Source organism: Schistocerca americana, chromosome X (genome assembly GCF_021461395.2).
Source record: "Schistocerca americana isolate TAMUIC-IGC-003095 chromosome X, iqSchAmer2.1, whole genome shotgun sequence".
Lineage (NCBI taxonomy): Eukaryota > Metazoa > Arthropoda > Insecta > Orthoptera > Acrididae > Schistocerca > Schistocerca americana.
The window spans coordinates 801,709,261-801,731,190 of record NC_060130.1 but is presented as its reverse complement, the minus strand read 5'-3'; the positions used below and the strand labels follow the sequence as shown (position 1 = coordinate 801,731,190).

General features: G+C 37.5%; 1 protein-coding gene across 3 annotated transcripts in view; it reads left to right on the top strand.

Annotated features, from left to right (window-relative positions):
- The window catches only part of LOC124555498 (arrestin domain-containing protein 2-like), a 237,641-nt gene that overhangs the window by 157,673 nt on the left and 58,038 nt on the right, over positions 1-21,930 (top strand). For all 3 annotated transcript variants that reach the window (XM_047129425.1, XM_047129423.1, XM_047129424.1), the window contains 2 exons: positions 11,282-11,461; positions 17,243-17,440. In XM_047129425.1, coding sequence (XP_046985381.1) covers positions 11,282-11,461; positions 17,243-17,440 — 378 coding nt within the window. The remainder of the gene's footprint in view (positions 1-11,281; positions 11,462-17,242; positions 17,441-21,930) is intronic.

Genomic DNA, 21,930 nt, shown 5'->3' with positions numbered 1-21,930 from the left:
ATGAAATTATTCTGATTCTGTCATCAAATGCCTCAATATCTTCTCCTTGGTTTTGGCAAAGGGTAGACGACTTTTTGTAATAATTACTGACTTCCCTCTTATCAGTATACTGCTCTGTTAGTACCTACACCAGAATTTAAAAATTTTCAATGTTCTTCAGTGCCTCTTATGACTCTACATATAAATGTTTGCCACCCAATAACTTCAGGTGCACCACATTTAACAGAAATTCCTCCAGTCACAAACACATGTGAACAATGTCATGGATATTTTGAAAAAAAAAAAAAAAAAAAATTCCGTGTTACCAACAACTGTGATTGTACCTTTGATAACTTCTCCACTAGGATGAGATTTTTACTTGTCATCATGTCCACCAGCCCCTCAGAGCCCTAATATTCTCTTCATCACTTTCTTCCATTCTGCTATCTGGTTTTTATCGACTGGAGCCAAGGTTATCAATACCATTTTGTAAAACAGAAAAACCAGGTCCTCCATTCTAATGCATAATTTCACCAAAGAAAATATTTTGTTCATCTCTTGGTCATGATGCCCCTTCAGTTAGTATCTGGAAACATCCCCAGGCTGTGGCTAAGCCATGTCTCTACAATATCCTTTCTTCCAGGAGTGCTAATTCTGCAAGGTTCGCAGAAGAGCTTCTGTGAAGTCTGGATGGTAGGAGATGAGGTACTGGCAGAACTGAAGCTCTGAAGACGGGTCGTGAGTCATGCTTGTGCAGCTCAGTTGGTAGAGCAGTTGCTCGCAAGGCAAATGTCCAGAGTTCGTCTCTGTCCAGCACACAGTTTTAATCTGTCAGGAAGTTTCAGTATCTATAGTACTTGGAATACCAACACTTATAGCAGTTATGATGAGGCATGGTGCACTGTGACCTGACACAATGTGTGAGGGGCAGTGGCATGTGACAGTGGGGCAGTACACATTGTGCTACGGTAGATGTGAGAAGCTAGACCCTGCAAGCATACTGCTGCCATGTGGTAATGGCATGCGTGGTGGAGAGAGTGACCTGTATTGTAGTGAGGCTCAATGTGGCCCTCAGTGCTGAATGTTGAACTCTCAGATGGAGCACAAATCCACAGTAATTAGATATAATTATTGGTGGGTGGCTTGGAGGCCACAGCACGATCAGTGCACACAAAATAGCCTACAGTGCCAGAGACTTAGCTATTCACAAGGCCACATAGCAGTGGGACAACAAGACAATAGGGCCAGCCATTCTGCCATGCAGCAGCTGATGGGGCAGCACTGGCGGGTGATGTGCTTGCAGAATTCTCTTGGTGTGATCAGGTAGCAGCAAGGCTGTGGTAGGTGGCAAGTGCATCTACAGCAGGGCCATGTTAATGTGTACCTTGCAGGCAGGCCACATGGCAGCATGAGTCTAGCATGTGACAGTGCAGCCAGACTTTACTTGACATGACTCAGCATCTTATGGAGAATAGCAGTGGCTTGGTGACAGCACCTGGGCACAACTGCTACAGTGTAATGATTGTACAATATCTCGCAGCTCCTGGCCCACTTGTTGATAGTGGGTGACAAGAGCAAAATGCATTGAACACAGGAAACAGGCTCACAACACCCCATAGTGTCAGTGGATGAATTTGGGCGGCACCAATCTCTCACAAAAATACTCTATCTGCAACCATGGCAACATAACAACTAATCTTATTTTGTGGGTAACTGCAGCTTAAGTAATTCATATTTTATGAATAAACCACTTCCAGCTGTATATTAAGCTTTATTTACAGGAACATGACCAGTCGTGTGATATCAAATCACTTCCTCATATGTACATCTGTACAAGATACAAAATAATCAGTCAACATTATGATCCATGGACTTCTGTCCTAATAATCTAAGCCTTATGCATCTGGTATATTTTGTTGTATCTATTTTTTATGGTGAAGTATTTTATAGTTTGCATGGTAGTGTTGTTAACATGGACCCCAGTCATCTCATGATATTTGGATATGTGCAGAAATGTTTATAACTTGCCTCACTTTTCTGCATGATGGTGCTAGTGTCCTGTGCCATCACACATGAGTATGTTGATTAGGGTGCCACCCTACATGGAGATGTAGTTGGAAGGATACTGTACACCACTTCCTGGTATGAAGTAAGTTTTCTTAAGTGTCAGGCTTTGAATGTTACTGGGACTTTTTCTTATGTTGGTCTTATCACTGCAACTTAATGTGGTTTGAACATATCAGTTTTTCAGCTGGTGAATTTGAGCTCTGATGCCCTGCTTATTGTTGGTAAGAGCATTTTAATTTGAGAAGGTTGAGTGCACTTCCTTCCCATATTATGGGATAAATATTTTACTCACATGTAAGTGTTTCATATTGGTTGTCATATGGCTTAGATTATTATGAGAGGTGTCAGCTTTGGTTCATAATTTTGACTGATTTTCTTTTTGTATCTTGTTCAGATGTACACCTGAGTAAGCAATTTGATATCACAAAACCAGTCATGTTACTGTAAATAAAGGTTTATATACATCTATAAGTGGTTTGTTCATCAAACATGGTAACCTGTATTTTGGAATCCAGCTGCAAAAACCAAGACACCATAAGATGACTCAGATCCTGATTCTTATACTAGCTGTTCAGGATGTGAGGTGTCAGGACTTACAAGTGGGCATTCAAAAGGTCCTTTCAAATAAGAACAGCCAAATTTGCTAAGAAGAAGACATGCTGTAATTCATGATATGTGGTACTCAGTGCTCACTTAGAGAAGGTGTGCATGCTTTCATTGGCTTGGAAGAGCCTCATGACTCAATTAAGATGGAATGATAGGACCGAGGGAGGACTGCAGGTTACCAGGTCAGAGGCTGAAGGCAGATAGATTCCATCATGTGGAACATGCTCTGCTTGCAACCTCTGAAGACATATGCAACATCCTCCCCCATATCCAGCTGGTGGCTTACTGTAGACAATGCATGCTAGTGTGCCTCACCAGCAGTATTCATCATGGAAACTATGATTTAACCAGCTACATAGGCCATTTCTGGAGCTCGAGTCAGGGATCAATCCTGTGAACAAAGTAAAAGAGAATCCTATCAATCAGTGTCCCCAATAAACTCCTCCAAATGAGTGGCCACCCACAAATTTCAGTCTTTCAGTCACTGTCTGTCTGCAAAGGTAATTAAATTGGGGGAGGGCCATTATCAAGTCAGCATTTTTGGCTGAAATACTATCATAAACAAACCAACTGGATGACAGGGTACAGTCAGCTGCATTGATGTTTGGTAAACAGAAACTAAACAAAATGTGACTGTCTGTTCAGTCTGTATTTAGCTATAATAAGAGGTTATTCTGTAGTCTGGCACCCCATGACAATTTGTAGAGTAACTGTAGACATCTGTCCAGCACGATCTCTTTGTATAAAAGTAAAATGACTGTATATACATCGACATACAGTGAGCACAATTGTTTCCTCATTAACATCCAGTATTGTCGATATTCATGTACAATAAACAAAACAGCCCATGATTAACTAGTAAAAGACAAAACTACTATGTTTTTTCAGTAGTACTCAAAGACACCTGTATCATAGAAACTGACTCAATTATTATTTTCCTATTATATGTGTGGCATTTGAGTAGTAAGTTCAGTATTGCAGTTCATGTTCTGAAAACCAAAAGACATATTTAACTGGAAGAATGAAGAAGGTTGAAATTAATGGTACAGATAGTCTGCAGAAATCGGCAGAGTTGTCTAACTGGGGAGGTATCAAGAATGGTGTCCCATAAGGGTTCAGTCTTAGGTCTCTTATTGTTCTTGATATATGTCAGGGACCTGCCACTCTAAATTCATGAAGATGCAAGACTGGTTCTTTTTACTGATGATACTAGTATAGTAATCACACCCAAAAAACAAGAATTAACTGAGGAAATTGTAAATATTGTCTTTCAGAAAATTATTAAGTGGTTGTATGCAAGTGGACTCACTAAATTTTGAGAACACACAGTATATAGATTTCTGTGCAGTAAATGGCATAACACCATTGATGGATATAGATTTTGAACAGAAGTCTGTTGCTAAGTCAGAATATTCAAAATTTATGGATGTGTGCATTGATGATAAATTGAATTGGAAGGAACACATTGATGATCTGCTGAAACGTTTAGGTTCAGCTACTTATGCTATTAAGGTTACTGCAAATTTTGGTGATAAACATATAAGCGAATTAGCCTACTATGCCTATTTTCATTCATGGCTTTCATATGGCTTCATATTTTGGGGCAATTCATGTATTCATTGCACAAAAGCGAATAATCAGATAATAGCTGGAGCCCACCCGAGATCACTTTGCAGTCATTTATTTAAGGAGCTCCAGATATTCACAGTACCTTCACAATAAATATATTCATTTCTGAAATTTGTTGTTAGTAATCCATCCCAATACAAAAATAATAGCTACAACAATAGGAGAAATGATGATCTCCACTATTCTGGCTTGAATCTGACATTGGCACAGAAAGGGTGAATTATGCTGCCAACAAAAATCTTTGGTCAGTTTCCAAATAGCATTAAAACTCTGACAGATAGCCAAACAGAATTTAAAAACAAATTAAAAGAATTTCTGAATGTAATGTAATGTAATGCAAGAATCATGGGCATTATGTACCTTATACACTCTGGGATGTGCTTCAGAACAACTCATTCAGTCTTTATAAATTACAGGAACTATGACCTCTTGCTTTAGCTTGATACTTACAAAATTTGTGAGTTATTCTTATTCATTTATGATGAAAAGCAGAACTGTAACATTGTAAAACTTTTATTAGTTTTTTATGGTCTTTTGCTCTTTGAAATATTTTTTCCAGGCATACTACTTTCTTTTTTATAGAAATTACACACTGAAAATAATATGGACCAATGATAATTTTTGTGTTATTTTCAAATGCAACTTCATGTCAAAATAAAATTGCACATCAATAAACTATAGGGGTGGAATTCAATTGAATGAATAAAACTAGATTTTGGTTTACCATAATTTATTTACATAACTGGAAAAATACAGGTATCTTCATTTTTATTTCCTTAAACATTATTATACAAAAGGCTCTTAAATAACACCAATATGGTACTTTGTTACATACAGCTTCTTAGCTACAAAATAAAAAATATGATATACAGATTTACAAATAATTTTATAATATATATATATATATATATATATATATATATATATATATATATATATATATATATCTTGATCAATGGCTGTTCATTAAGAAGAACTTCTCCACTCTGTAGAAAAGCTATAGCATAATGTTCATCCTTGGCACTTAAGTATTCTGTGTATTGCTGGGAGAAAGAAATATCTCCATTTAGATTAGCAATATTTTTTCATACTTTCCAGAACATTAATATTTGTTTCCTGTCTACACTATGCTGTTTTACTAAGTTCAGTCAAGATCTCTGAGTGTGATATTACCTCCTCTTAAAATGTATCTGCCAGTATGTTTACATATATTTAAGTTTAAAATATTGTATAAGTAAGTGCATCTCTATGAATGCACACATATATTGCAGATATTACATTTTAGTGAGCATTTCTGTCCACACATCAGTTCTGACTTTTGTCTAACAATATAGACTTTGAAACCATGGGAAGAAAGCACTTTCCTCAACTCTGCACCACTGATCCAGTCAACTTACTTGTGACTTCCAAACTATTCAAATGTTTTGTTCTTAATTTTGAGCCCTAACTATGCCATGTACAAGGGCAAGCTAAAAAGTAATGTTTCTGAACTTTTATGCGAAAACTCTTAAAACTTTCTAAATAAAACAACCATTATTAACATTATACATCTTTCTTCTTCATGACTACATAATTATTTCTCAAATATAAGCAACCTGGTGACAAACACATTTCTCTCAACGAGAGACTAGTTGATATTGCCACTGTACAGCATTTGATTTTGTTGACAGAGCCATAACGTCACCTCTGCTTGCACTGCTTCATCACTATGAAAGTGAAGTCTTCAAAGGTGTTCTTTAAAGTTTCGAAACAGATGAAAATTGGATGGGGCCAAGTTGGAACTATATGTAGGATGAACGACGGTGTTGAGCCCAAGGTGTTGGTTTGTTGCAGTGCTCATATGTGAGCTGGCATTGCCATACTGAATGAGAGGGTGCTCCATGTCTGGACAGACACTTAATATGTGAAACTCAATTACAGCATGTTGTTTATCACACACCAACATAGTAACGTTAAATCCTACCATATTACATGCTACAATTTGGAACCCTCTAGTGCCAGAGGGCTGAAAATAGGTATAGATGAAGAATAAAGATGTAGAATTTGTTCTACTTAAAAAGCATTAAGAGTTTTCACACAAAAAGTTAAGGGGCATTACTTTTCAGCTTACACACACACACACACACACACACACACACACACACACACACACACACACACACACATATATATATATATATATTCCACGTGGGAAAAATATATCTAAAAACAAAGATGATGTGACTTACCAAACGAAAGTGCTGGCAGGTCGATAGACACACAAACAAACACAAACATACACACAAAGTTCAGCTTTCACAACAAACGGTTGCTTCATCAGGAAAGAGGGAAGGAGAGGGAAAGACGCAAGGATGTGGGTTTTAAGGGAGAGGGTAAGGAGTCATTCCAATCCCGGAAGTGGAAAGACTTACCTTAAGGGGGAAAAAGGACAGGTATACACTCGCACATACACACATATCCATCCGCGCATCCGTGTGCGGATGGATATGTGTGTGCGTGCGAGTGCATACCTGTCCTTTTTCCCCCCTAAGGTCTTTCCACTCCCGGGATTGGAATGACTCCTTACCCTCTCCCTTAAAACCCACATCCTTTCGTCTCTCCCTCTCCTTCCCTCTTTCCTGATGAAGCAACCGTTTGTTGCAAAAGCTTGAATTTTTTGTATATATATATATATATTGATTCCAAAAACTGTAATCTCTCTGTTCTTGCTATTTAATGTGCAGTACTGGATTGTCATTGTGCGTTTGCATTTCTTCAACTCTCAATTTCATACTCACAGCATTTTTTTTGCCTTCCTTTATTGCATGTCCAGTTTCAAAATCTCTTTTGGTGCTATGCAACTTATCTTTATCTTCATACCAGGTGCAATTAGTATACTTCATATATCTTGGAGAATTTGTGTAACAGAAATGTCTTTTGATAAAATCAATAATAAGTGTCTGTTCATAAAAAATAATTTCTTAATTCTGTGTTCTTATCACATGATGAGTCACATTATTTGTCTACCTGTCAACTTTGAAATGGCCTTCCAACATGTGTACCATGTGTTTTCGATAAAATTTTGCTAAGCATTTACTGTTTGTTTTTGTCACTAGGCAGGTAATGCTTATTTTGTAGCTACCGTAGTTTTAAGAGATTGAGTCATGACAGTGGTATTACTGGACATTTTTTGAAAGACATCATCAATGACTTAACTGTTGAAACTACCTATCCAAAATGTTTTGTACGTCTGTGAACCCTAGCAATAGAAAATTAATATTGGGCTGCTGCTTCTCAGAAAATCTATTACATAATGACCCTGACTCATTTTCCTATAAAAATGGTATATAGAACTGATAAAAATATCTGCGTAAATGTAATTCCTATTTTCTGCAACAGATTAGCCAATCAGTCACAAGAATAATGTTATAGAACATAGATATATGATATTCACTATTATATGAAGAAGAAAAACTTTCACTACGTCTCGTACACTATGTGACCAAAAGTATCCAAACACCTGGCTGAAAATGACTTAAAAGTTCATGGCACCCTCCATCAGTAATGTTGGAATTCTATATGGTGTTCACCCATCCTTAGCCTAGGTGATAGCTTTCACTCTCACAGGCATACGTTGAATCAGGTGCTGGAAGGTTTCCTGGGGAATGGCAGCCCATTCTTCATGGAGGGCTGCGCTGAGGAGAGGTACCAATGTCGGTCAGTGAGGCCTGGCACAGAGTTGGTGTTCCAAAACATTCCGAAAGTGTTCTATAGGATTCAGGTCAGAACTCTGTGCAGGCCAGTCCATTTCAGGGATGTTATTGTTGTGTAACTACTCTGACACAGACCGTGCATTATGAACAGGGGCACTATTGTGTTGACAAGAAGGTGCTTAAAACATCAATATAGACCTGTGCTGTGATAGTGCCATGCAAGCCTCCTTTTTTTTTTTTTTTTAAAAAAAAAAAAAAAAAGAAAACCACCCACAGCCACACCATAACACCACCGCCTCCAAATTTTACTGTTGCCACTACACACACAGGCAGATGATGTTCATGAGGTATTCACCATCGGATTGTCACATAGTGTACCGTGATTTGTCACTCCACACAATGTTTTTCCACTGTTCAGTCGTCCAATGTTTACACTCCTTACACCAAGCAAGGTGTCGATGGCATTTACCGGCATGCTGTGTGGCTTATGAGCAGCTGCTCGACCATAAAATCCCAGTTTTCTCACCGGCTGCTTAACTGTCATAGTACTTGCAGTGGATCCTGATGCAGTTAGGGATTCCTGTGTGATGGTCTGGATAGATGTCTGCCTATTACACATTACAACCCTCTTAAACTGTTGACAGTCTCTGTCAGTCAACAGATGAGGTTGGCCTGTACGCTTTTGTGCTGTACGTGTTCCTTCATGTTTCCACTTCACTATCACATTGGAAACAGTGGACCTAGGGATGTTTAGGAGTGTGTAAATCTCATGTACAGACATGTGACACCCAATCACCTGACCACATTCGAAGTCTGTGAGCCCCGTGGGGTGCCCCATTCTGCTCTCTCACAATATCTAATGACTGCTGAGGCTGCTGATATGGAGTACCTGGCACTAGGTGGGAGCACAATGCACCTAATATGCAAAATGTATGTTTTTGGGGGTGTCCAGATACTTTTGATCACATATTGTATACAGGGTGTCCCATTTATCTTGACCACCCTAAATAACTGTTTGTTCAGATGAAAATTACAAAATGTTTCAAGCAAATGCTCTTTAGCTGTCCTGGGGACATCAATCAGCATGATTGCCTTCATTGCAGCTTTGTTTTTTTACAAAGATATGAACAGTGGCATGACTTTTTTAAATGGCACCCTGTATTTGTTATGCAGTAATTCATTTCCTCTCCTAAAGACCTATTCAAAAATGTATGACAGCGTACCATTCACTGAAACACAACATTATTAATTACATTACACAACATAGACATTGACGTTGACAGCACTTAGTGCAGGTACTCAGGGTAATGGAACACGCCCATGTGCTGACTTTGACAGAGGATAAATGTAAACATAAGTAGAATGCACACCCGTCATTCCGTCAACCATCATCAGTTGAAGAGTTGTGCGAGTGGAATATACACCAATGAAGAGAAGGTAGAAATGCTCTTCATCTATGGGGAATGTAAGTTAGCAGAACAGTAATTGCAATTCTGTTTTCTTTTGTATGGATACATTTAGTACAGTGGTTTAGTCCTTTTAAATACTGTTGTGTAGAGTAGGCATACAGTGAAGGCTATCCTTCCTACAAACTGCATCAGCATAACATTTCTTTTATTGTTGTTGTTGAAGGTAGGCGAAATGCTACACAGGCAGCAGAACTGTACAGAGAGCAATATCCTGTAAAGAACCCACCTTCCCGATGGATGTTTTTTCGTCTTGCTGTGACACTTCAGGAAACGGGAAGTTTCAACCCACAACAATGCAATCATCACAGCACTCACACAGACAAATCTGCCGAAGTTACTGTTCTCACTTCTGTTGCTATGAATTCACATGTGAGCACACGACAGCTTGAACATGAGGTTGGAATTCCTAAAACCAGTGTACATCATCTTCTTACATGTCACCAGTTCCATCCTTACCATGTACACCTACATCAAGAATTGCAAGGGGATGATTTCCAGTATCATGTACAGTTCTCTCAGTGGGCACAGCAGCAAATCCTCATCAACCCGAACTTCTTCTCCAGTGTTCTGTTTACCGATGAATGTTCCTTCTCAAACAAAGGACAGGTAAACACAAGGAACATACATTATTGGTCCAGCAACAATCCATGATGGCTTAGACAGGTGGAACATCAGCGTCAATGGAGAGTTAACGTCTGGTGTGGGATGTTTGGTTCTACAATCATTGACCCGTATTTCATCAATGATAGTCTAAATGGCACAGTGTATGCCAACTTCCTCAGATTAATTTTTCCTCTTCTTCTGGATGAAGTGCCGCTAAGAACCAGAATGCTTATGTGGTATCCACACGATGGCTGTCCAGCTCATAATGCCTTGGGTGCACATCATGTTCTGAACTGAAGGTATCCTGCCAGCTGGATTGGTCGAGGAGGAACAGTTACTTGGCCTGCTGGGTCTCCTGATTTCAATCCTGTAGACTTTTTTCTTTGTTAATGCATTGAAGACTTGTCTATCATGGTATTCCAACAACTCCAGAGGACATGCAGGAACTTATTGCACTTGCTTGTAATTCTCTTCAGCAGCCAACAGTGGAAGCAGTAAATAATTCTTTCATTCAATGAGTGCACCAGTGTATCAGTGTCCAGGGTCACCACTTTGAGTGCCTATGAATGTTCTACTCCTGGGCAATTGTACAGGAGAGTCAAAGTCAATTTTGTGTTATGTCTCTACTTGGTTTTCATTTGTCTTCTGACTGTTCCAACAAGTGGACAAGTTTGTGATCCCATGCTCAAAGTCAATGTTGTGTTATGTAAGTAATAACGTTGTGTTTCACTGGATAGTACACTGTGATACATTTTTGAATAGGTCATTAGGAGAGGAAATAAATCACCAAATAAAAAATACAGGGTGTCATTTTAAAAAGTCATACCGCTGTTTATATCTTCGTAAAAAACAAAGCTACAATGAAGGCAATCATGCTGATTGCTGTCCCCCTGACAGGTAAAGAACATTTGCTTGAAACATCTTGTAATTTTCATCTGGACAAACAGTTAGTTAGGGTGGTGAAGATAAATGGGATACCCTGTATATACTCATAATAAATGGGCAGTAACAAATAAACAGCAATTATATTGTAGACAAAATGGAAGATACTCAAGAATAAAATGAGTGGTGCTGCAGATGGGGGTCATCTTTCTTATTCACTGCTTCACTTCACTACTTTTTAATGCAACATAAAATTTACATTCTGGTATTTTTTCAGCATTATTAGTATTTATTGTGAGTTTTATGATGTATAGTAGCCACCAATCTACAATAATTAAATGTAAATGTTAACAGAAACCAATGATAGGACAAGACAAACGGACCAAATGCTGCCTGTGCTGTGAAAAGGGACCAGTTGTATTAAGGACTCAACTTGAGCGTTCAGCATATGTGTGTGGTGAATCAATTAAACTGAGAGCAAACATTGACAACCAAGGAGAAGAAATTGTCCGACTTAAAGTGAAAGTCATACAAGTAAGTGTTACATTGTCAATTGTGACTAACTATTTAGTATAGCTCTTTGCAGGAAATCAGATACTTAGTGGTACCTGAGTTACCTAGTGTTTGCGATCAAACTTATAATGGCATAAGTCATGTGCACACTAGTTCCACATAATAATAACTCTTGATAAGAGTGCTATAAGTGCAAAAAATAGGAAGTCTGAGAAATTGTTTCTAATTATTTGGAACAAATAAGATACTTTTTAACTAGAAATAATCCCACTAGAATCATTATCAAACAAGATACAGATTTGTGGTGGAGAAAAAGAATAAGAGAGAGATATGAAGATAAGAAAAAAATTCTAAATCTTACTAGAGCCTCTCAAAAAATTCAGTTGGTCTGTAAATAAAAACAGAAAGTCTAGAGACAACAGTCAACTAAAATTCTATGTTCAACATAATCTTTCAAGCATAGTTCATCAGTAACATTCATGACAGTGTAAAACTGTGTGATAGACAGGTCTCATGTTTTCCATACTGATGTATTAATTCACATCAGGATGCTACAAAAAGCTCATATTACAAAACTCTCTCTATGAATGTGAAATATCTAATCCTAAGTTACATTCTGGCACTCACTTCTAATGTCATAAAATTTTGTTTAAAAGCATACTTTTGCACAGTTACATGTTTCACTCAAAATTAAAAACTCTGCATATGTACTGCCAGAAATTTCTGGGCTTACAAAAAATTGTAAAGTAGACTCAGACTCAAACACAGACACTTGCAGGTACCAGTAATGGGAAATGCTCTTATAGGTGAGCCGCCTGGTCATGACTTATGACTTATCTTAAAACTTCAACCCACTAGTATATCTCTCTTGGTTTCAAAGCTTTTGAGATACACAAATACATTTCTCACTGTGAAGAAGAATAATCTGGGAAAATGCCTTAGTCCCAACACTTTTTACCAGAATGCACATTTTGGTCTGCTGTACAATGTGTATGCATACTACAACAGGTAGTTACAAAACTGAATACTAACAATATCCATGATGAAAGAGTTGTACCTGCCAAGAGGCTGAGGCAAGTCTAATCATAAAAGAAACTTTTGAAATGCACTTTAATCTTTGAAACACTTCATTAAGGCTGTGGATGATAATGGAGATAATTAGGAGGATGAGTTCAAATCAGTTCTAGCTGAATGACAAAACTTGAGTATATGATGGACTGTCACTTCTCCTCTCTGGTGTTCAGATACACTGGAGCTTAGAAGGAATTTCATATGAGTTCTGTAGTGAAACAATGACTCATATCCCAACTGTTATGTTCCTTAGCCTGTTCAGTGACAAGATATTGACTGATGCTGCTGTATACATCGTATAAAAAAAACATTAATTCTGCTTGACAGAGGCCATGCCAGAATAAGAAGCTGATGGTATATACTTCTTTAGCACCATTATGTTATACTTAAAATAATGATAAAATGACAGTTTCATAATGGTGCAGAAGTAGAGATTCTATGGTAAAACTTTGCACATACATACCATGCCAACAAATGAAAGTGTGTTATTGACTGAAAATGCTTAAAAGAAGGGAAACAAATCACTATTTCATTGTGAGCAAGCACAAGAGAACTGTACCATATATATAGGGATTCTAATAAACATGTTATTCTCCTGATGATTACATTTCATAACCAATGTTTCATAAGTTCATACAGATCCTCAACAGAAATAGTTTTAGTGATAAAAGGAGCGCAGAATCAACAGGGATAAGTGAAAATTTTGAGAAAAGTAAAATAAAATAATTAGAAATGGAGTGTCAGCTTTTGGACTCCATCATGTTTTGTGAATAGCTTTGTGAGTTGAACAGATAGGGAACTGTTGAGGATGTAGACAGATTGCGTAGCACCAGTAATCCTGAAACAGTGCAGTGGTGGTCACTGTTCGTATCATGATGTAGGAAAATTTAAAGTCTTATGAAGAAAAAATAGTTCAAATGCAGGAAGAAGGCTTGTTATTTTATCACATTATTGTATTTTTTTCTTTTTTTTTTTTGGTTTCTTTTTTTTGGGGAGCGGGGATGTAAGAACATGACTATGATGGAAAGTGAAAATAGAGAACTGAAGAAAACTGGAAGGATTAAAAGCCTGTGGTGTAGAATTTAGCAGCCCTTTTGATTGACACCCATCCCATAAACATAATGGTGATAATCCGTAGAGCCACTTCTTGAATCTCAGCATAACATGGCAGTACTGTCACAGGTATCAGATGGTCTATTACAAAACTCATATTTTTTGTGTTTAATAGAACTGGATGAAGCCATTTCCCCATGCAGAATATCCTCATATCATAAACATCAGCAAGTATAGCTGCAAACTGCTCATGAAAACATATAATATGTGTAGTTCTTGCAAGAGTCCTTCCTTATCATGTTCTACATTGTTGACTTCTCATAGATATTGTGATGTTATGGTAAATGGCAAGTTTGATATTTATGTTGTACTACCACAGAGGTGAAACAGGCTCGGTTGAAGTCTGCTTCATTTCCAGATCTGAAAACAGCACCTGAAGTATTACAGGTATTGTTGGTGAACTCAGCTGTTAAGAACTGTGAGTATTGTCACTACAGCCAGTATGCCAAGGAACCCTTAGAAACTGGAGCCCAGTCCCATCTTTCACAGAGCCATGATTTATTGCATTTCAACATGATAATGTCTGATTACTTGTAATAAAATTGTTAAAGCTTTCTACATGTCATTTCTTCATTGAATCACTCATCCACTGCCAATTTTGTTATGATGGCTTGAAAGTTCAATAAATCAATTTCACCACAATTAGTCATGTGTACGTCAAATTGCCTCATAACAACACATTTCTGGTAGCCCAAATACTATAAGTTCTGCAGATGACAGCATTTATAAAATAATTTTTCTGCCTCAGTCACTTTTTACCAGTATTTATCAGCATAACATAATTTGGCAGCATGTTGCCTTCCTCAGATGCTTCACAAATACATATACCTCAATTTATAGTAATAGATTCTTTTGATGTGTGATGAGTTTAATTTGTTGGATGTACAAGTGAGGTTATGAACTGAAATTTGTCCATTTATGCTGAGTATGTGTTTATCTGGCACACAGAGCAGTAGAATAAACATAACACAATCACTTTAAATTTTCACTTCCAGCTTTTTACATGGAAAGAAAATGTAAATAACTCAATGTGAAAATATTGCACGATGGTATTGTGATTGTTCTTGTGCTCTGTGTGCCAGAGAAATACATATTCAGCAAAAATGGATTAATTTTGATTCATCACATCACTGGCACATCCAGCAAATAGAGCTCATCATACTCCAAAAGAATCTACACGCATAAAAAAAAGTTTTGCATCTGAGAGTTCTGGAACCTGTACAGAAAATGGGAATAGAGATGACATAAACATCATTTCCGCTCTTTTTATTGCTCATGGAAACCACACATTGCAGGTTGTACCACCGTACAGCGAGACCTTCAGAGGTGGTGTTAGAGATTGTTGTACACACCAGTACCTCTAATACCCAGTAGCATGTCCTCTTGTATTGATGTGTGCCTGTATTTGTTGTGGTATATTATCCACAAGTTCATCAAGGCACTGTTGGTCCAGACTGTCCAACTCCTCAACGGTGATTTGGTGTAGATCCCTCAGAGTGGTTGGTGCGTCATGTTGTCCATAAACAACCCTTTTCAGTCCATCCCAAGCGTGTTCGGTAGGGTTCATTTCTGGAGAACATGCTGGCCACTCTAGTTAAGTGATGTCATTATCCTGAAGGAAGTCATTCACAAGATGTGCACGATGGGGGTGCAAATTGTCATCCATGAAGACAAATGCCTTGCCAATATGCTGCTGATATGGTTGCACTATCAGACTGAGGGTGGCATTCACGAATTGTACAGCCATTACGGCTCCTTCTATGACCACCAGTGATGTATGTCATTGCCACATAATGCCACCCCAAAACAGCAGGCACCCTCCACCTGGCTGCACTCGCTGGACAGTGTGTCTAAGGTGTTCAGCCTGACCAGATTGCCTCCAAACACATCTTAGATGATTGTCTGGTTGAAGGCATACACGACACTCATTGGTGAAGAGAATGTGATACTAACCCTGAGCGGTCCATTCAGCATGTTTTTGGGCCCATCTGTACCATGCTGCATGGCTGCAAAGATGGACCTCACCATGGACATTGGGAGTGACATTGCACATCATGCAGCCTATTGTACAAAGTTTGAGTCATAATATGTGGTCCTGTGGCTGCACAAAAAGCATTATTCAACATGGTGGCACTGCTGCCAGGGTTCTTCCGAGCCATAATCTATAGGTAGTGGTCATCCTCTGCAGTAGTTGCCCTTGGGCGGCCTGAGCGAGGCATGTCATTGACAGTCCCTGTCTCTCCGTCCCTCCTCCATCTCCAAACAATATCGCTTTGGTTCACTCCAAGATGCCTGGACACTTCCCTTGTTGAGAGCCCTTCGTGGCACAAAATAACAATGCAGACATGATTATACAGTGGTATTGACCATCTAGGCATGATTGAACTACAGACAAAATGAGCCGTGTACCTCCTTCCTGTTGGAATGATTGGAAATGATCAGCTGTCAGACCCCCTCCATCTAATAGGTGCTACTCATGCATGGTTGTTTACGTCTTTGAGTGGTTTTAGTGACATCTCTGAACAGTCAAAGGGACTGTGTCTGTGATACAATATCCACAGTTAATGTCTATCTTCAGGAGTTATGGGAACCAGGGTGATGCAAAACTTTTTTGATGTGTGTATTACTAAACATTAATGTACATATAACTCTAAAGCACCTGAGGGTAGCAGTGTGCTGTAAAAACATGTTATGCTCATAGACTTGTGAAAGCTTACTGAAGCAGAAAGACTGTGTAATAAATTTAGTAATACAATCACTGACCTTACCAAGTTTCATACAAAATGGATAAATTAAGTTCAAAACATGACAGTATGGTATAAAGTTTGATAAGCCACCTTCAGATGGTAGAACTATTTACATATCTTTTTTAATGGTAGCTATTCTTCCACACTTTGAAAATTAGTGTATAAAATGTATAACAAAAATATGATAAATAGTCTGCTGAGTGCTGTTGCAGCTAATTTGGTCATTCCTCCCATCAAAAGTGCCCCTCATTGGCTTGTAGCCTAAAAGCTATCATAGCTACAGGGAAAATTCACTGCACATTATCAAAATAGAGGGATATTTCCCATGCAGTATGTGTCTCCTGTGACAGAAACTGTTGCAACTTACAGGTTGACCATTCAGCTACAGTAATGACCAGCAAAATTTTTTTTTGTAAAAGATCAACATAGCATACCTAGAGCTTCTTGGAATAGGTGTAGAATACAGACAGAACCATTTTGGGTAATACATCAAGTAACAGTCCCTCTTCTGCATATTTTCTGCATATTGCACGTTACATTTCATTTGCATCAGTGCTCTATCAGACTTTGGATCTGACAGGCACTTTCTGCCAACAGTTTGCATTTTGTCAACTGTACTTGCCATTTTGGTTGTCATGCATATTTCTTGCTCACAGTTTGATATTGCAGTTTGAGAGTTTGAAATCTCTTACAGATAATGACTAAATAATAATTTGTCTACAAAACCCAAATTTCTAAAGATTGAAAGTGTTAGCTAGGGAAAAGGTATTAATGTCAGAATTTATCTTTGTCATTAGTCTATTTGATTTTATTGAGTGTGCTGAGTTCATCTATCCACTATTGTATATTTCCATTATTTTCTTTTTTTCAGTATGTGGAGTATTTCATAGACCGTGGAGTGTTAGGTGTCAATAAGGAAGTTCAGCATCTAGTTCTGGAGTACAGAGGTGACCCAGTCCATCCAAACACTCGATCCAAGTGGGATTCCGCACAAAGCCTTGTAGTTCCTGTTATGCCTCCTTCATTAGTTGGCGTATGCAGACTGCTTCAGATATACTATGTCCTGAAGGTACTATCAAAGAACTTAAGTACAGAATAATTATGTTTGTTTTATCTTATGTTTGTTTATATTTTCAGCATTCTCACACACTTTTTTACGTTCTGTAGTCAGTACATGCATTCATACTGTTGTATACATAAGTTAGTTTGCACAAAAATGCACCATAATAGTAAAAATCTCAGATTTCCCACTCATGAATCAGATAAATTTATTTATTTTGATGCCTAACTTTTTAAGATATGTCCTATGTAAAATTTCCTTTATTTATCTCAAATGATACTGAAGTGAAGAAACATATATTTTTTTGTTATATACATCACTTAACTTATTTCAAACAATGGAAAATCCAAGATGAAATGTAACAATGTTATGAAAAGGATACTTGCTACCCACCATATAGTGGAGATGCTGAGTCTCAGAAAGGCACAACAAAAGGACTGTTAGCTTTAGGCCAACATGGCCTTTGTCAAAAATAGACAACACTCACACACACACACAACACACACACACACACACACACACACACACACACACACACACACACACACACAAACACACACAAACGTAACTCACACACACATGACGACAGTCTCAGCCTCGAACTGCCAGAGATTATGTCGTGTGTGTGTGTGTGTGTGTGTGTGTGTGTGTGTGTGTGTGTGTGTGTGTGTGTGAGAATGTGCGTTTGTGTGTTGTCTAGACCTTGTTGGCTGAAAGCTAACTTTCCAACAGTCTTTTTGTTGTGCTTCTCTGCGACTCATCATGTCTGCTGTATGATGAGTAGCAGCTAACCTTTTCATAGTATTGCCACTTAACTTATTTCTGTATTGAAGGGTAGCATCTGATAAAACAATAATTTATTGAGAATACAGATGAATGTTACAGCATGTAAGCAGTCTTGGTTGTTCATACATATACTTATATCAGAATAAAATAAGCATGGTACTTCATTCTTACTTATTTATTGTTAAACCATGAAAGTTATCTTGAGAAAGTTTTCTGTATCGAGTTATTTTATTATATGTTTTATATCTATACAGTAATGCCAGTAAGCTTGTCCTGGATGTGTAGCATGCCACATCATATGTAACAAATAGTGAAATGTATATCATGTTTCATTTAGATACTAATAAATTCTTTTGAAGATGCCTTTATAATGCAAAAAAAGTATAAGTGAGTAATATATTCACACTTAAAAGGTGATGTATTCAGGTGAGGTTGACAGTTCAGCCCAGCTGTTGTCATACTTATGGGCAACTGAGTCACATGTTGCGCAATCTGCTTGTGCTTCATTTCTATGATGATAATGGGAAAACTCCACAGATATCACTCTCTGTGTTATGACAGATGCTTGCAGGATCACTGTCACAGTCATTGTAATTATTTAATGAAATAATCATTTCCTCCACTGATTTTCCAAAACAGCTTCATTCTGCCATGCCACATTCTGTTGTATGTCTTCTCATCAGGTGTTTGTTGATGCTGGAATGGTGTCCTCAACCATGGTGCAGTGCCATACCTTCATCTCCTAAAATTAAAGCATTACACTGGTTCTTTCTTACTGTCTGGCAAACATTAGAGTTTCTCCATATCCTAGCATCATGTATAGACTCAGGCCGTGAAGCACTGACACCAGTAAAAATTTTACTATAAGTACATGTTGCCTGCACATTGACACTAGGAAAGACCCTTTGGTCAATGTATTCATTCCCATGTGCAGAAGGTTTCATAACTGATATGTGTGTGCAATTGAGGGCCCCCAATGCACAAGGAAACTGATACTATTACTGTTTCTAGTTCTCCTTGATTCTGGGAAACTGAATCCAAGAAGGTGCTTTTTGTCTAACATGATGGAGAACATTTGAAAATGTCAGTGACATAGTTATCTAGAGTAACCTAAGTCTTCACCTAGACAAGTTCAAAAACCTGGATGCACTAAATAATGTAAGACTGTTTTAATTTTCACTTGATTTGAAAGGCTACCACCTCTTCTTTTATGATTTTCAGGAAGGAAGAGATTTGCAGCCAAAAAAAGTTTTCGTTGTTAAACCTGTATAAACTTGTGTTGTTTCTCTTTACAGTAATTATTTAGGCTAAGTGTATCTTTTTTGTCTTCTTAGCAACATAAATTCTGCCATTTTTACTGAAAGAAAACCTCAGTAAAATTAAATTTCAACAGAATGTACTCAACTTAAAATAAGCTTCAGAGCTCACTTCAAAAGATGGAGAATGTTCTCAGCTTGCAAGAATTCATATGAAAGTGGAGAATGTTCTTCACACTGAACAGTTCCCGTCTCACACTCTACTCAAGCTGGGAACATTCTCAGGTGAAGCACATTCTCTGACTTGGTTTATTCATGTGAAACTGAGAATCTGCTCTGAAAGTCTAAGAATAATGTACATTCTCCATTTTATTCATACAACCCATGGAATAGCATTCCTTGTGTCGGAAGCTTCTAAGAATTAAAACTTTGACAGCACCATACTAAACATCCCTTTGCACTAACGACAGGTTTATTTAAATACACAGTGAATGCCATTTTTGATGTGGTGTCATGCATATGGAGATATTATTTTCATAAGTTCCTTTATAATGAAGTAAATAAAGGAAAATATGTATTTTTATGCAACAGTTAATAATTGGAGCTGCCTTAACAGTTTACAGCAGAAGCTTTCCTGGCTTACCTTACAAATAATTCTACTTATGACACTCTTCTCTGTGCGGCAGAGACTGTACAGTTAAAAAAAAAAAAAAAAAAAAAACTGTATGAAAGTAAATTCATAAGACATTATTACTTGCACATATTTGTGTAAGTAGTTTATGCTTATTGTACTTTACTAAAAATTCCTCTCAGGCATTGTGGATGAAACTGAACAGAATGACATTGGTCATCCTTAGGTTGTCTGAGGCTGCAAACAATTTAAGGCCAGTGCTAGGATGTTATTGGTGTTGGAGATTGATAAAAAAATTAATCACAGTGCTGGGATCATCTGCAAACATACTCTAATTTATTTAAATTTTATTCAACTGGACCTCTCTGTTAGTTGCACAGTCTCGCAGAATATGTTATAACTTACTGAGAGAAAACAAAACAGGATAATAAAAGCATGTGGCACAGTCTCACAGAATATGTTATAACTTACTGAGAGAAAACAAAACAGGATAATAAAAGCATGTAACTGTGTAATTCCAAAAAGATAATAACAGGAAACACAAGAATAGTAAAATTATTAATCATGCGGGACAATAATGTACTTAATTTAGCAATTTTTAATGATGGGCAAAGATAGGGAAAGGCATTGACCATGACATCTTAATACTTGTCTTCCCAGCATTCACCAGGAAAAATACTGGAAAACCATAGAACACCAAAATGGATGTATCAGGTAAACAAGTCAGTTTCCTCTGTACATGAACAGTGTTCACACTTGCCAGTGCATGTCAGTGAGTTTCAGTTGCAATAAGGCAGATTAAGCAAACACTGAGGACTCATATTTAAACAAAATGTGTTAAATGCAAACCCTCTTGAAGTTTCAGAAATTGTACAGTGGTCATAACTTTATATCAGAGCCTCCCACTGTCCTGTGCAAGAAAGAGTACCTTATCTGGTCACCTCTGAAGCTATTTCTAAATCAAAATGATTCTTCTCAATAAATTCTTCTCAAAGAAACAGCTGTGTTTGTCTAAATGGACTCTATATTGACTTTAGAAAAGCATTCTGTAAAAATATTGTGTGAAAGAAATTTAGATTTAATTTGCCCACAACAGTTAATAAGTGATATGTAAAGATCCTACATCTATATTTACATCTAGCTGACTACTCTGCAATTCACAGCTAAGTGCCTGGTAGAGGGTTCATTGAACTAACTTCAAGCTATTTCTCTACCATTCCATTCAACACTTAAATCTTTCCACACAAGCTCTGCTTTCTTCAATTTTGTTACAGTGGTCATTTTTCCCTGTGTAGGTAGGCACCAACAAAATATTTTTGTATTTGGAGGAGAAAATTGGTGATTGAAATTTCATGAAAATATCCTGCTGCAACAAAAAATGCCATTGTTTCAATGGTTGCCATCCTAACTTGAATATCACATCCATGATACTTTCTCCTCTATATCACAATAATATAAAATGAGCTGCCTTTCTTTGAACTTTTCCGATGTACTCCATCAATCCTATCTGATGTGGATCCCACATCATGAAACAGTTCTCCAGAAGAGGACAGACTAGTCTCATGCAGACAATGTCTTTGGTATATTTGTTGCATCTTCTAAGTGTTCTGTATATAAGACACTGTCTTTGGTTTCAAGTCCCTACAATAATTTCTTTGTCATGGTTCTGATTTAAATTGTTATAATTATCATCCCCAGGTACTAAGTTGAAATGAAAATCTTTATATTTGTGTGATTTATTGTGTATCCAAATTTAATGGATTCTTTTCGGTACTTATGTAAAGGACCTCACACTTTTTATTGTTTAAGGCCAATTGCCACTTTGC